Source organism: Loxodonta africana, chromosome 3 (assembly GCF_030014295.1).
Source record: "Loxodonta africana isolate mLoxAfr1 chromosome 3, mLoxAfr1.hap2, whole genome shotgun sequence".
Classification (NCBI taxonomy): domain Eukaryota; kingdom Metazoa; phylum Chordata; class Mammalia; order Proboscidea; family Elephantidae; genus Loxodonta; species Loxodonta africana.
In genome coordinates, this window is record NC_087344.1 from 181613625 (window position 1) to 181629279 (window position 15655).

The window sequence follows — 15655 nt, forward strand, 5'->3', positions numbered from 1 at the left end:
CCACTTTGCTCCCCCTTCGCGGGCGGGGCGGGGCAGGGGCGGGACCTCCCCGGCCGCGCGGCTCGTCGCCTTGACGACAGAGACAAGATGGAGTCGCCGCGGCACGGGTTGCTGGGCGCCGACCCCGGGGTGCTCAGCCCCGAGCAAGTGGAGAAACTGCGCGACTTCAAGGTGGGTGCGGTTTCCTCTCCCCTCAAAGTGCAGCTCTCCCAGGACGGGACCCTCATAACTGGGAGGAGGGCCGCCAAGAGAAGGGAGCAGGTAAAGGGGCGGCAGGAGTCGCGAAGACCTCCGGCGGGCCCCTGGCCTTCTGGGGTCCTGCACAGAGCCCGACCAAAAACCAAAGCAAACCCATTGCAGTCGAGTCGATTCCGACTCATAGCGACCGTATAGGGCAGAGTAGAACTGCCCCCGCGGAGTTTCCAAGGAGCGCCTGGTGGATTTGAACTGCCGACCTTTTGGTTAGCAGCCGTAGCACTTAACCACTACGCCACCAGGGTTTCCAGCAGAGCCCGACAGGCACCTGAAAAGGAAGAAAGAACTAAAGCAGAGACCCGCCAAAGAAATGGGCCGAACTTCCCGCCGGGTACGTGAAGTTAGATACAAAAAAGAACTTCCCGACGGTCGCGATCCGACTGTTAACGCCCCTAGCCTGAACAGAAAAAAAAAAAAGAGCAGCATTAAATGGGCGACTTAAAATTTCAAGCGTCCTGGGAAAAGACCTGAGTTAAATGCGATGTTGTTTCCCCCAGCCCTTCACATCTCTAGGGCTCGAACCCTGAATCTGTCCCTAATGGAGAGTGGCCCTTTGCTCTTGCCCCCAGATTCAGACTCGGATTGCTAACGAAAAATACCTAAGGAACCACAAAGAGGTGGAGCTGCTCATAAGTGGTTTCTTCAGGTAGGTGGTTTTCCAGGCTGGCCTTGGGCAACTCGTGGAACTTTTACCAAATCTCGTTGGGGTTAGGTGAGTGACCCTTGCTTTCTTTAAATAAGCACTTCCTTTAAGGTATGAAAGTTAGAAAACACCCTAAGATTTTTTTTTTTCCCTCCACTCTGGGATTTGTGGCACCCAGGGTTTTCTTTGGTTATCTCTAGAGCTTTCCTTCAGTTATCTCTAAATTCTCAAAAATATTAATATTCATTCACTTTAACTTTCAGGATAAATGTATACCTTTTGACTCTTGTAAGAAGAAATTTGGCATCAAGAAACCCAAGAGGCAGCCATTGGGTGTAGAACACTATTCTCAACTAGAGCTTAACAAAATCACTAAAAAACCAAAAACCCAGTGCCCTCGACAAGATCACTAGCAGAGGTTTAAAAGAAAATTCAGATGTCTGGTCCTTCCCTTCCTGAGAATCCTTGTTGGAGTAAGACTCCAGGGTTGGAAGCCACCCCCCCAGTAAGTCTTGGGGGAAAGAATTCCATTTTCCACCATGTCTTGAGTGTGTTCTTTCCTTCCCCCATACTGCCTTCCACCCTGGCATTTGCTTGAATGGGAAAATCTCCTGTTGGACTGAAGGGCAAAGACCTGAAGAGGGTGGGGGAGAGTCATGGCGCAGCAATGGATGAGAACAGTAGCGCTATCTCAAATATGGTTTGAGACTTAAATAATAATGGTTTCCGTTTCCAGGTATCGTATGGGTCCCCTCCATTAGCAGTTATCACACCATATTACAATCACACTGTCAGTCTTCCATTTCTCCTAGCAGACCAAAGGCTCCAAGCTAGTGGGGTTATGCTTGTGTCCCTGGTACCCACCCCGTATGTGGCATCTTGGTACACTTTTGCTTATCCTCCCAGCAGCTCTACAAAAGCTAGCTTATTATCATTTCCACTTTGCAGATGAGAAAAGTGAAGCTCAGAGAGGTGAAATAACTTCTCCAAGTTGCTGAACCATGATTCTAACCTCTGGGTTTTCCAGTGCATTGTACGGTAGGCACACGGTCCACAGACCAGGGAGCTGGGGAGCACAGAAGTGGGTCTCTCCTTTGTCTTCTCAAAAGTAGACCTGGAAAGGGCTGTCTTTTTTGCTCTTTCACACCTTTGCTTTTCCTGGCTCTCACTGTTCTTCCTGTTTCTCTGAGTGGCAGCAGATTCTCAGAGGGCAGATACGGGAAGGAGAGAGGGAAAACTGAAAGCTATGCAGTTACTCTTGGAAGGTTGGTTGTTTGGGGCAAAGGTTAAGGCAGTTAAGGGATCCTGTGTCACTAGGAGGCTTGGGGATCAAGCCATCACTTTTTGTACCTTTTGTTCTAAGTGAAAATAAAGGATTACCCTGTGCCTCTGCTGGATGACACCTTACAGTCCAAGTTCAGAGTGACTCCTGCAGAGATATTGGGGAGAGAAGTTAAAAAAGCCTGAATTAAATCAGCGTCTGCATTGTTGACACACAAAAGGATTAGCACACTTGGGTGCAGTGAAGGAAGAGGGCGTTGTTTTAGTCACATGTCAGGGATGGCCCTGCGTCTTGTTTGTCCAGGAACAAACAGTTTCCAGGAGGAGGCTGGCTGTCTGGGCCTAACTGCCAGCCTGTGGCCAGCCTCTCCTTCCTTCCTTATCATCCCCCTCAACCAAGCCTTTCCTTTTGCTGCCCCGGAGCGACCCTACATGAAATCAATCCTCTTCACCCCTTTTAGGCCTTTCTCCTCCTGGGGTGGGGGTGATGGAGGAGGAAGTGTTTGAAGTTTGAAGGTTTGTTTTCATTTGTTGTGTGTGCGTGCGTGCGTGTGTTAACTGTTACTGCCTCTGGGCGGTATCAGGATGAATCAGAATCTGCCACTCATCTGTACTGTCTGCTTCCGCTGGTCCTTCCTAGGAGACAAGAGGATGGGAGAAGAGGGGGCACAATCCTGGGCAGCACATCTGACCTTGCCTGTTCTGCAGGTCTCTGCTCTAGGCTCACCCCAAACCATGGGAGCTCTGCCCCATCCCCTGCTGTCATTGAGGAGAGACCGCCTCACTTGGGTTTTTTAGACCCTACTGATTTAGGGCCATTCAGCCACAGCTCTCCAGTCTATAATCACATATACAGTGCACAGAACTCTGAATACCTGGAAGTTTGGACTTGAAAAATTGAAAGTATAGGGATCAAACTTCTGTTAGCATCCAGAAACCTCAGGTTTTAGGCTGGGGTTATGATAGCAAGTATGAACTTGTAGAAAGACTTCATTAGATGTTTTTGTAAATACCTAGGCAGACGAATCTTCCCAAAATACAGCGCTGATCATAACCGATCATATCATTTCTCAGCTGGAAAAATCTTCAGTAGCTTCACATTGCTTTAAAAAAAAAAAAATTCTATTGAAATATAACCTATGTACAGAAAAGTGGCATATCAAAAGTGTAAAGCTGGATGAATTTTCATAGAAAACACATGTGGTACCAGCATCCAGATTAAGAAATAGAACACTACCAGTACCTTGGACCCCTCATGGAGCCCTGGTAGCACAGGGGTTAAGAGCTTGACTGCTAACCAAAAGGTCGGCAGTTTGAATTCACCAGTCACTCTTTGGAATCCTATGGGGCAGTTCTACTGTCTCCTATAGGGTCACTATGAGTCAGAATTGACTAGATGGCAGTGGGTTTTTTTTTCCAGACCCCTCCTGGCAGCTTCTAGTCACTCCTTCCCCCAACAATGGTAACCAGTATCCGAACTTCTAATCACAGATTCATTTTGCCTTTTTCTACTTGATATACAAGGAATCCTACAATATGTACTCTTTTGTGTTTGGCTTTTGCTGAACAGTATCTTGTAGGTCCTTCATTTTCATTACTGTAGAGTATTTCATTGTGTGACTGTGTTGTTGTTAGGTGCTCTTGAGTCGACTCTGACTCATAGAGACCCCATGTGACAGAGTAGAACTGCCCTGTAGGGTTTTCTATGCTGTCATCTTTACAGGAGCGGTTCTCCAGATCTTTCTCCCGAGGACAGGCTAGCTGGATTTGAACTGCCAGCCTTTCAGTTAGCAGCCGAGTGCCGAACCGTTGTACCACCAGGGCACCTTTATATGCTGCCCTTTATCCATTCCCATTGTCTTTTGAATTGAGTATAAATGTCTCTCCCTGGCATTCAGAGCCCCCCATAATAGAGCCTCCTTCAGTTCTCACTGCCCCATGCTCCAGCCAGACTGAACTTCTCTGTTCATCCCACAGGCCTCATGGAGCCCAGGGCAGGCACTTCTTGAGTGCTGTTCATTCCACAGGCCTCCTGATGAGTGCTCTTCTGACCCTGGGGATACAGAGGACCATACTACCCGGCTCCTCCCCTTGAGGAATTCAGTCTGTAGCGCCAGGACTGTTCCAATTCTGTTTCTGAGCCTCTGCTCTTGCCGTTCCCCTGTGTCTGGTGTGCTCTCGTCCTTCAACCCTCATCCTCCCTTTTGAAGTTCATGCGTGTCTCAAGGGGCCTCTCAAATGTCAGCTGCTCTGAAGATTTTTGGGGTCCTGCTCTCAGTAACCGCTCTCTCAATCTCCTGGAGTACTATTTAATACCTCTCTTTTGGCACTTATTACTTGGCCTTTCAAACATTTGGAAACTTACCTGTTCCCTTTTACTTAACTGTAAATTCCTTGAGGGCGGTGCTGTATTTTCTTTTCTTTTTCCCCATCAATCCCATCCAGTGCAGTGACTTACACATAGTTTATGATCCACAGTTATCACACTGAATTGGGGGAGAAGGGGAACAACATTCTCGAAGCTTGGGCAGGAGCAGCTTCCTGGGTGGGGCAGCGGGACAGCCCTCTAGTCTGGGGATGGGATGGAAAGTGGGCAGGGCAGACCGATGGCCACGGAAAATATTGTAGAGAGCACTGCCCTTGAAGTCGCAAGGCCCAGGTGCTCTCTCTCTATTTACTAGCTCTGTGAACTTGGGCCAATGATTAACCTTTTGGAGGTTTGGTTTCTTCATGTGTAAAATGGGGGCATAGTATTGGTGTTTCACAGGGTTGTTGTAAAGTGAAACAATATTTGTGAACATACTTTATGAAGCATGGAACTCTATTTGATATAAGACATTTTCAACTCCCCACTGGCACTCGGGGTTCAGGTATTATCACAGCCACTGTCTGCTATACCAGAGGGTCCACAACCATGACCAACCGTCTTTTCAGCTTTGTGTATCATTTATTGTATTTCCCCCCCTGGGAATTCCTGGCGAAACTTACTCAAAGACTGTGGGATCGCATGTATGCCCTACCATGTGTGAGCCCCCTGAGGACCAGGCAACATTCATCCTTGCCTTCCTCCCCCGGTTTGATATTTGGTGGTCTGAAAATGTTTGTTGAATGAACAACAAACCCCACCTGGCTGCAGCCCTTCTGTTTTGTGAGGTGTTCAGTACTTAGATTTATTTTCACGTAGGATGTGTGACTCCATGCCTCAGATCCTGAGCTGATGGAAAATCATGAATGAAAGGTTCTTTGTCAGGAGTCCATTTGCTTGTTGACTCCCAAGATGGGTGGGTTCCAGATTAATCCCCTCCACGAAAGCAGGAGACCCTGCAGCAGTAGCATAGCTGGCCTTAAACCTTGCCTTACCTCCTACCCTTATCCTTAATGTTTTCCAGAGAAATGTTTTTGAAAAGACCTGACAACATCCAAGAATTTGCTGCAGGTAAGTAAGGCAGCATCAGTTTAGGACATCTGGGGAAACCAGCGGAAAAAGTATTATTGTGGATTTAGACTGGGATAAGCCTCCCTGCAGAGCCTGAGGTGCTTCATCCACTGTCCACCCACCCCGTCCAGGGAACTTTGTTCAGAAGGCTCTTCCCTTTACTGTCATTTCCTCAAAATGAGGACAGATAAGAAATGAGGCAGAACTTCCTAATGGTGAGGATCATTAAGAATTTTAAGAGTCCCAAAGGAACATTCTGGCAGCTCTTTTCCTGGGAACCTTAAAGCAGAGTTTTCAATCTGGGCTGCACATTAGAATCACCTGGGGGGCTTTAAAAAAAAACTGATGCCCAGGCCCCACCCCTAGAGGTTTTGTTATTTAATGAGTCTGGGGTGGGACCCAGCAGCAGCCATAGTTTTAAAGGCTCCCCAGGAGATTCTAATGGGTTTAGCTGCCCCAGATGGCTTAAGGTCAGTGGGATTTAGAGGGAAGGGGCCAGGTTGAATATTTCTTGGGTCCTCTTAGCCCTGGGAGTTGGTTGTGTCTTGAAACCGTTTCTAACTGGACCTGAGTACACCTTTGCTGCCACAGCAGATGCTGCGTCTGATTCACGTTATGCTGGGTGTATAAAAACCTCCTGCCGTCATCCTGCGTGTGAGAGCCTGCCTCTCCTCTGAGAGGATATTCTCAGAGAAGGGGTAATATCCCAGAGACAGGAGCTGATGAGCAGAGTTGAGACAAGAATAATACTTGGCATTTTGAGGGGAAGGTCAGCAGTTGGAATCCACCAGGCACTCCTTGGAAACCCTATGGGGCAGTTCTACTCTGTCCTGTAGGGTCACTATGAGTTGGAATCGACTCGATGGCAACCGGGTTTGGTTTATTTGTTTGTTTTGAGATAGGCCAGGAGCAGAAAACCCAGAGAATCCCTTAGCCTTTTGATGCTCCGTGTGCACAGACGCACTGCCAGCACAGAGGACAGAGTTGTCCCGTGTGAGCCCTTGCTGGGAACACTTGAGCTGGCAGGCTCAGAGCGGCTCGGGCAGGGACAGCAGTCACAGGGATTTGCTGTGACTTTATGTTGTAAAGCAGGGCCAGCAGTGACAGGCCTGCTAGGACCAAGCCATCCAAACTTTTAGCAGAGTAAGCATCTCCCTCCCAGGCTTTTTCCCTCAGGTTTAGATGATTTCTTCGTTTTGATTCTTATCCCAGACTATTTCACGGATCCGAGACTTCCCAACAAGATTCGCATGCAGCTAATTAAGGAAAAGAAAGCGACTTAATGAGCAAAATCATGATGCTCAGTTGTTGGGAGAGGGCAGCAGGAATCGAACCTCGAGGTAGGTGGTGACCTCCCTTAGAGACGGGGCATTTTTATTCCCTTGAAAATAAGCCCTGGCTTCTTGGTCCCAGGTGTGGAGGAAACCAAACAGAGAAGCTAGAGAGAAATTCAAAGCAGGTGTTTAATTTTTTCGACACTATTTTTGGGAGAAATGGGGACTGTGAAGGGTGGCCAAGGTTTGTCTGGCATGTCAGTAGCAGGAAGGGACATCTATTTTAACCCAGTGAAATGGATTAGGAGCAGGGCAAGGGGCCTGTTCGGGGATAGAGAACCACCAGGAGATGGCTAGCTCCTGCTGTCAGAATGCCTCTGCAGGTGGCCTTTTCCTCAGGTCCTGTGGTGGGAGGGAGGGCTTTCCCATTGCTTCTGGAAGAGGTGGGAGCGGTATCCCCCTTATGCTTGCATCTGCATCTTGGGCTGGTCAGTTTCCTGCTCCCCTTGCCTTTAAACCAGGCTATGCTATCACACATTTTTCAGGCAGGAGGATTCTGAAATGACTTTGAAAGCTGGGATTTTTTTTTTTCCTTTCAGTGTGAGGTGGGAAAAAGCCACACTCCTAATTTAGCAGAACCATTTCTGTTTTGCAGGGTCATCTGGAAGCAAGAGAGCCTTGTTGCCATCAGTGTGGGTATCCAAGCTGCCTTGGGCTCTGTCTGCTGTCACAAAGATACTTGTTAAAAACAATCCATCCTATTCTGTCCGCCTTGTTTCACTCAGAAGGAGGAAGATGGCCTTTGACTAACTGTGGGGCAGCAGTGCCAGCCCAGGGGCCTATCAGCTAGGTCAGTGGGCGTGTACACTTCAATACCGTGTACTGCCTGCCCCTGCAGCCCACTCATTCCGACAGCCAAGACGGGCTGGCCTGCTGGGAGGACACACAGAACAGGGATGGGGACCCCTGCACAACCATGGCTGGGTGCAGTGGTACAGGGACAAGCAGAGCCCACACTGTAGCAGTGGCAGCTTTAGTTCCTCCTTATCTTATCTCCTGGGTTACAACGTGGAGGGTGATGATTAACTTTTATTTCCATAGAAGCAATAGTAGGAGGAATTGGGCTGGAAGGACGCAAGAGAGAATGAGATTAGACATAGAAAATTCATCCAGGGTCATGAATATTGTGAAATCAGAGCCTGCCAGGTGACTCAGGGAGATTGTAGACTTTATTCTTGAGGGTTTTTAGGAACAAGCTGTCCATCTGTTCAATTTTTAGCTAAGAGGTAGGGAAATGGGTCAGCTGGCCTTATGAAGTCCTTTTCCAGCCTAGGAGTCTTGGAAGCCTTACGTGTTTATGTGCTACTTTCTGGGCTCCACAGCCCACTGGCTCCACTGTATAAAGGACCTCTCACCTTTGTGCCACTGGTCAACATCCCCATGGCAACAGAAGCACTGACCAAAGCAGGGGTTGTATTTGTTTCCCTGTCTCTGCCTGCCTTGCCCCCAGCTGCCTTCACCTGCAGTGGTAGAAAGGGCAGCAAAACAGAGTGCTTAGAACATTAAAACGATGCCAAATAAGCTGCGGAACAGGGGCCTGAGGAGTTACTCTAAGTGCTTTCAGAATCGCACTCAGCAGCGCTGGCACTGACAATGAGGTAGCCCTGTTTAGAAAATCCAAATGAAGCCTTCAGCCAAAAAAACACGTGTCTCCACAGGCCTCTGCTGTGAGGTGTTATATTAGGCACTTTTAGGGAAACTTTCCTGGGAGAAGAAACCTGCAACAGTGTGGGGAAGAGCAAAGTGATTTTCAAGATGCTTGAGTTTTTTTTTTTGAGAGCATGATTTAATACTGCAGGAGTACAGCTGCTCATTCTTAAGGGGTGTCGGGTACAAATGAGAGCTGAAAATACATTCAAAGCCTCGCTTTCCTGAGTAATGAGTGGATTTAGCACATAGCCCTAGAGCATATGTGTTGTGTGAGACACTGCGCTAGGTCCTAGGGAATACATGAGACAGCCCCTGCCACCCAGTTGTTCATGGTCTGAGGAGGTGGGCTTTTCTCCCATATCCGCGTCGTTCTGCTGTCCTGGGCCTTAGCGTGCAGTATTTTCAGTGTCTATATATCTGAATAGCCCACTTATTAGACTGAAAGCTCCATAAGGGAAGGGACCAAATCCAGAAAGCTAATGCATTCGCTTTTGAACCCCCAGCTCCTAGCAAGTGTCTACACACAGCAGGTGCCCAGTAAGCATTTGTGGAGAAAATGAGTGAGTGCATAATGGAATGACCAGTCACATTATAATACATTAATTGCTATAAAAAAAAAATTGCTATAGTGGCAATTATAGACCCATGATAGAAGCATGTACATAATACAGAGGGAGGCAGAAGAAAGAGCACCAAGTCTACCTGGGGGAGGGAGTTGGGCATGTGATGGATGAAAAAGGGTTTGCCAGGCAGACATAGGGAGGAAGTGGGGAGAGGCGCAGGGTCATCAGGGTAACTCTGGGGCTTCTATTCTGCTGAGAAATGATGGGCGCAGACCCTGTTTGTCACCAGCCCATCCTCATGCCCTCTTTCTTCCTTGCTAGCAGAACCCCAGTTCTGTTCTGGGCAGCAGTGGGCTCAGCCCCACGTAGTGGATCATGGTTGATCTGAGCCAACCATAACAATCACATTCCCTGATTTCCCAGCCCTCCTTGCAGCTAGGAGCAACCATGTGAAAGTGTGCTGGGGGTTTCTAGGAAAGCTTTTGCTTTCTTAAAAAAGGGGGGGCGCTAGGGTGAACAGATCAGCGGTGTAGCCCCCCCTTCTTGTTTGAACCTGAATATGACAGCTATAGCTGAGCAGCCATCTTGAGACCACAAAGTGAGAGGGTGAAAGCCAACCTGCTGAAGTGGCAGAGTGGAAAGATCAGAAGACATTGGGGCCCTGATGGTGCCTTTGAGCCCCTGAACAGCTGGGTAATCACCTACCTTCAGGCTTGTTGATAGGTGAGAAAAAGAAATCTCTAATTTGTTTTGAAATCAGACCAGAGTTTGAATCCTGATCCACCACTTCCTGGGTGGGCAAGTCACTTATCTTCCTCAAGCATTAGGTTCCTCATCTATGAAAGGAGACTTGTAGTAACCACCTCTCACGGTGGTTTGGAGTAGAGATAAAGAATGGACAGTGCTGGCACGTGGGGGTGTTCAGTAAGGGGTGTGGGTTATGGGAGGCGTGCCAGGCAATGGGACAAGATGCGAAGGTAGGGGCCCATGGTAAAGGGTGCTGTGAACTAGGCAGAGGAGATAAAAATCTAAATTTTTATCAGGTGGGCAGTGGAGAGCTAGTGAAGAATTTTAAGATAAGAGGAGTTCATGAAGTGATTTGCATTTAGAAAGTGTGATAGTGTGGAAGAAAATTAGAGGAAGCTAAGACTAGAAATGGAAAGACCTACGGAGACAATTGCAATCATCCAAGCCACCACTGTGTCTCACCTACACCACTAGTCACTTCACAACCAGTCTGTCTGCTGGCTCTCTTGCCTACTATGTCAGTCGAGAATGTGTTTAGCTGCAAGTAACAGAAAACCTAATTTGCAGTGGCTTAAAGAAAAACCCACTGCTGTTGAGTCAGTTCCAACTCAATGACAATATAGGACAGAGTAGAGCTGCCTCATAGGGTTTCCAAGGCTCTTAAATCTTGACCGAAGCACACTGCCACATCTTTCTCTCATGGAGTGGCTGGTGGATTCAAACTGCCAAGCTTTTAACCAAAAGCAGCCGGATGCTTTAATCACTGCGCCCCCAGGGCTCCTTGCTTAAACAAATAGGAAGCTATTTTTCTTACCTAAAAAGAAGTCTAGCAGGCGGCAAGATTCAAAGGTGTAACGATGTCAAGTACCCGGACTAGGCTCGTATTTTTTCACTCTGCCAGCCTTAGCCTGTCACCTCATGATTGCAAGGGGGCTCCTGCTCTCAGGCGCCATTTCTGCATTCCAGCAGGGAGAAGGGGAGAGAGCCACACCAGCTGAGTCTGTCCCTTTTATAAGGAGAGAAAAGCTTTCCTGGAAGTCTATCCTATGGGAGTCTCACAGGCCGAGATAGGCTCACGTGGGCCACTCAAAGCTCAACAGAGACTGAGAAAGGGAATAGTGAGTTCTTCCAGCTTGTAGAGCGAGAGGTAGCAAGAGAAAAGGGGCTTGGGAATAGCTGTTGGGCCACCCCAAAACAGTGACTATCCTACCTGCACTCCCTGCTTCATTCTCCACATAACAGCTCGGATGATCTTTTATAAGAAACCTAAATCCGATTATGTCATTCCCCTGCTAAAGTCCTTCCGTGGTCTCCCATGCACTCAAAAGAAAATCTAGATGGCCTTTCAAGGGCTACAAATCTTTACAAGATCCCCTCCACCTCTCAGACTTTATCCCATTACTACTCTTTCACCTCCCACCTTACTGCTCTAGCCACTCATCTTTTCTCCTCCCCAAGCATGCCAACGTAGTTCCCACTTCAAGGCCTTTGAACCTCCCTGGGCTTCTCTTCCCCAGATCTTCACATGGCTAGTGGTCCAAGTTGGGATGCTTTCTGCTGAAAGGAAGAGAAATCCTATTACGAGCAGCTTAAACAAATAGGGCTTGCTTGTCTTTTATAAGTGGCGCAGTGGTTAAAGCACTAGGCTGCTAGCTGGAAGGTCAGCAGTTGGAGCCCACCAGCCATTCTGCAGGGGGAGAGATGTGGCAGTCTGCTTCCATAAAGATTACAGCCTTGGAAACTCTATGGTGCAGTTCTGCTCTGTCCTATAGGGTAACTATGTGTCAGAATTGACTCCAAGGGCAGTGAGTTTAGGTTTGGTCTCTCACACAGCAAGTCTGGAGGTGGCAGCTGCCAGCGTTGGTTCAGGGACTGCATCTCTGCAGTTTGCTCTCGTTCCCTCATGGTCAAACGTGGGCAGGGAGGGACTGTGCCAGTGATTCTTTTCCTTCTCAGGAAGGCAAACATTCCCCCAAAACATCCCCTCCACCCCTGCTGACTTTCACTAACACCCATTGGCCAGAATTGTGTAAATGGCCACCTGTTTAAGGGGGGCTGAGAAATGGAGTATTTAGCCAGACAACAGTGCCCAAGATAGCTTCTTGTCACATTCTCAGAGTCTTTTCCTAGTGGTCCGATTGAGGTAACCTCCCCCAGCCATTTTTTAACATTTAATTTTTTTCCCCTTAGCCATTCTCCATCACATCACCCTCACTGCACCTATCATTCTCTGATATTATCTTGCTTATTTTCTCATTATTTTCTGTCACCTCCAAGAATTTGAGCTCCAATGAGAGCAGGATTTGCCAGGTCACTCCATGGCTAGCACCTAGAACAATGCCTGGCACATAATAGCTACTCAATAAACACTTGTTGAATGGCCGAATGGGTGGATGCATGGGTGGGCAGCAGGATAAGGGCTTGACCTGTGCAGTGGCATAGAGAACAGGCGGAACTGACAGACTTGCTGATTGGAATGGGCTGTAGTTATAAGAGAGGGTGTAGGTTCTAGAATGACTTCCAGGGTTCTGGCATGGACAAGTAGGGGGATGATGGAACCATTCACTAAGAGAATACAGAGGGGGTGTAGATAGTGGCAGGGGAAACAGGGAGATGATTTTAGATCCAAGAGTATCTATTGAATTTGCAGTTGAGTCAGGGACAATGTTAATGTGAGTGGCTTCAGTGGGGTGGGGTGGGTGGAAGTGAGGCTGCAGTGGGTTTAGTAGCAACTTCGAGATGAGGATGTGGAAGTGGATCTACACAGCCCGTGGAGACTACTTTCTAGGAGCTTGGCTGTGAAAGGAAGATGGGAGGAACAGCAGTGGTTAGAAGGAGAAGTAGGGTCAAGGGCAGGCTTTTGTAATGGGAGATGCTTCAGCATTCAATGACCTGATATTTTCCATCTCTTATGATCTATTTTACTTTTAGGCTTAAAAAGTTAGGAGCTTCTGGGAATTGCTGCTCGGATTGGATCGACATCAAGAGAATAAAGACGTGAGCTTATGGGTGGGCTGCAGGCAGGCCTAGCGTTGCCACGGAGTGACCTGAAGCAGGCTCTGAGGTGTTAGGTTTCCTGTCCTCAAAATTGGAGCAGCTGTTCCATAGGCTTGCAGTGAGGATCGCCTTCACTCTTGCTGTTCCCTCTTGGCCATGTTCACGGGGTGGGAAGGAAGGGCAGTCTAGAAAGCTGGGCACTCTCAGTCTAAACTGGACTGGCCTCTACTGCCCTCTCCTGGGCATGGCCGGGAACTCAGCACACCACTTGGAAAATGCCTGTTTGAGGCCTGAGTAGCCACCACTCTTCTGTCAGTTTGTTGAACTGTGGTGGCTTGCAAGTTGCTGTGATGCTGGAAGCTATGCTACCAGTATTTCACATACCAGCAGGGAACCTATGGTGGACAGGATTCAGCAGAGCTTCCAGACTAAGACAGACTAGGAAAAAGGACCTGGTGATCTACTTCTGAAAAAATTGGCCATTGGAAACCTTATGAATAGCAGCAGAACATTGTCTGATATAGTGCCAGAAGATGAGCCCCGCAGGTTGGAAGTCACTCAAAATATAACTGGGAAGAGCTGCCTCCTCAAAGTAGAGTCCACCTTAATGATGTGGGTGGAGTAAAGCTTTCAGGACCTTAATTTGCTGATGTGGCACGATGTAAAATGAGAAGAAAGAGCTAGAAACATCCATTAATATCCGGAACATGGAATGTACAAAGTATGGATCTATGAAAATTACAAAAAAAAACTATGAAAATTAGAAGTTGTCAAAAATTAAATGGAGGGGAGGCGGGGCCAAGATGGCTGACTAGGTAGACGCTACCTCGGATCCCTCTTGCAACAAAGACTCGGAAAAACAAGTGAATCGATCACATACATAACAATCTACGAACCCTGAACAACAAACACAGATTTAAAGAGTTGACCTGAATGACAGAGATGGAGGACGAACAAATACGGGGAAGCAGCGACTGTTTTCGGAGCCTGGAGCCAATGTCCCAGTCAGGTAACCTTGGTCCCGGGCTTAGGACTGGGCCCAGGAGAGCTGAACACAAAATCTTGTGACAGCGAATAAAGGGGCGCAGCCCTACCCCCCTGAACTGACCCCGGGAGGGGGCCCAGCCGGTCTGCGCGGGCGGCGTGGCGACGCGGCTGGTGGGAGAAGTCCCCGGGAGGCAGTGACTGGTTTTGGAGCCGGGAATGCAGCGTCCCAGCTGGGGAACCTTGGCGCCGGGCTTTGGACTGGGCGCAGGGGAGCTGAACACGGCATCTACTCACGGCACAAACATGGGGCGCAGCCCTACTCCCCTAAACTAACCCCGGGAGGGGGCCCAGCCGGTCCGTTGAGGTGGCCCAGCGACACAGCTGGCGGGACAAGAAGTCCCCGGGAGGCAGTGACTGGTTTTGGAGCCAGGAGTGCAGCGTCCCAGCAGGGGAACCTTGATGCTGGGCTTTGGACTGGCAGCGGAGGATCTGACCGTGGCTTTAGCGGGCCAGACCCTCGGGGGCAATCTCCACACAGCCAGCACACATAGGCGACAGATAAAATAGTCATCCCAAGCAAGATAAGCAACTTTGGCTATGTTCTGGGGTGCTACTCTCCTGTTTTTCTGAATCCCCCCCTCCCCTTCCCAGGCGGCTTCATTAACATTGGAATTTCCTGAGCCAGAGGGAGAACGGCTCCGGCTCCGTGGCGGCTTTGTTTTTCCCTTTTTTTTGGTCTTTTCCTAACCCATTCTTCCTGCCTGAGAGAAGCAACCACAAAAAACCCAGAGACCAAAAATCCTTCCCTAATTGGACTAAAAACACAGAACCAGCTCCAGCCAAGCATACATGATCCAAATCTCGGGCTTTCATCCTTACAGGGAACAAGGTGGCAGTTATAATCCAAAGGCAGTTCTGACAGGGATCTGACTGCATTTTTTTTTTAGCGGATTTACTGGAAAAACAAGTTTCCCAGGTCTGATATCTCTGCTTATTCAACAGAGTCCTAACTGACCCACAACAGGGAACTGAGGGCTGAAGCTCCCCCCAGACCACCTAGCCTCTTGCCTTAGGGGACTAAGGAGGGTGACACCTACCAATCAGTAGAGGTACTTACATTGGAGGCCTAAGGTACAGCTGCAGTGCCCTCCCACCAAGGTGCTATAGGAATAGAGACACACCTACCTCACTGACACTTGGGGGAAGCCTGTCAGCATCCTGCCCACCCTGGAGTGTGAACCCCAGCTGCTAATAGAATCTGGTGCACACAACTATCACCACTACTTCTCGAGGTGGATAGGTGTTAGAGTGCAGCACACACTTCATGACCCAAAATCAGATTCTACTCAAGAATAGTGAATAGACTCAGGCATATATATCTGGCAACAGCCCAAACCAGCTGGTAATAGGTCATAAGTAAGTCAAGGGCTACAACAATCAAGACAGCACAATCTAGTAGCCCATCCATGTATATTGAAAGAAAACAAAACAAGAGAAGACTCAGTGAGCAATTATAGAATAAACCACTACTATATCTTTTTTTTTTTTTGGCTCAGAGACAGCAGTCGATATCAAACCACATAAAGAAGCAGACCATGACTGCTTCTACAACCCCCCAAACAAAAGAATCAAAATCTTTCCCAAGTGAAGATACAATCCTGCAATTATCAGATACAGAATATAAAAAACTAATTTACAGAATGCTTCAAGACATCAGGGATGACCTCAGAAATGAAATAAGGCAAACCGCAGAAAAAGCCAG

At 48.3% G+C, this 15655-nt stretch overlaps 1 protein-coding gene across 1 annotated transcript; it reads left to right on the top strand.

Moving 5' to 3' along the window:
- Window positions 1-47: 47 nt before the first annotated feature.
- Window positions 48-15448, top strand: RIIAD1 (regulatory subunit of type II PKA R-subunit domain containing 1). Its single transcript, XM_003409350.4, has 5 exons — window positions 48-171; window positions 825-901; window positions 5569-5615; window positions 6828-6955; window positions 7545-15448. The coding sequence occupies exons 1-4, from the start codon at window positions 88-90 to the stop codon at window positions 6896-6898; spliced, it is 279 nt and encodes a 92-aa protein (XP_003409398.2). The 5' UTR covers window positions 48-87; the 3' UTR covers window positions 6899-6955; window positions 7545-15448.
- Window positions 15449-15655: the final 207 nt, after the last annotated feature.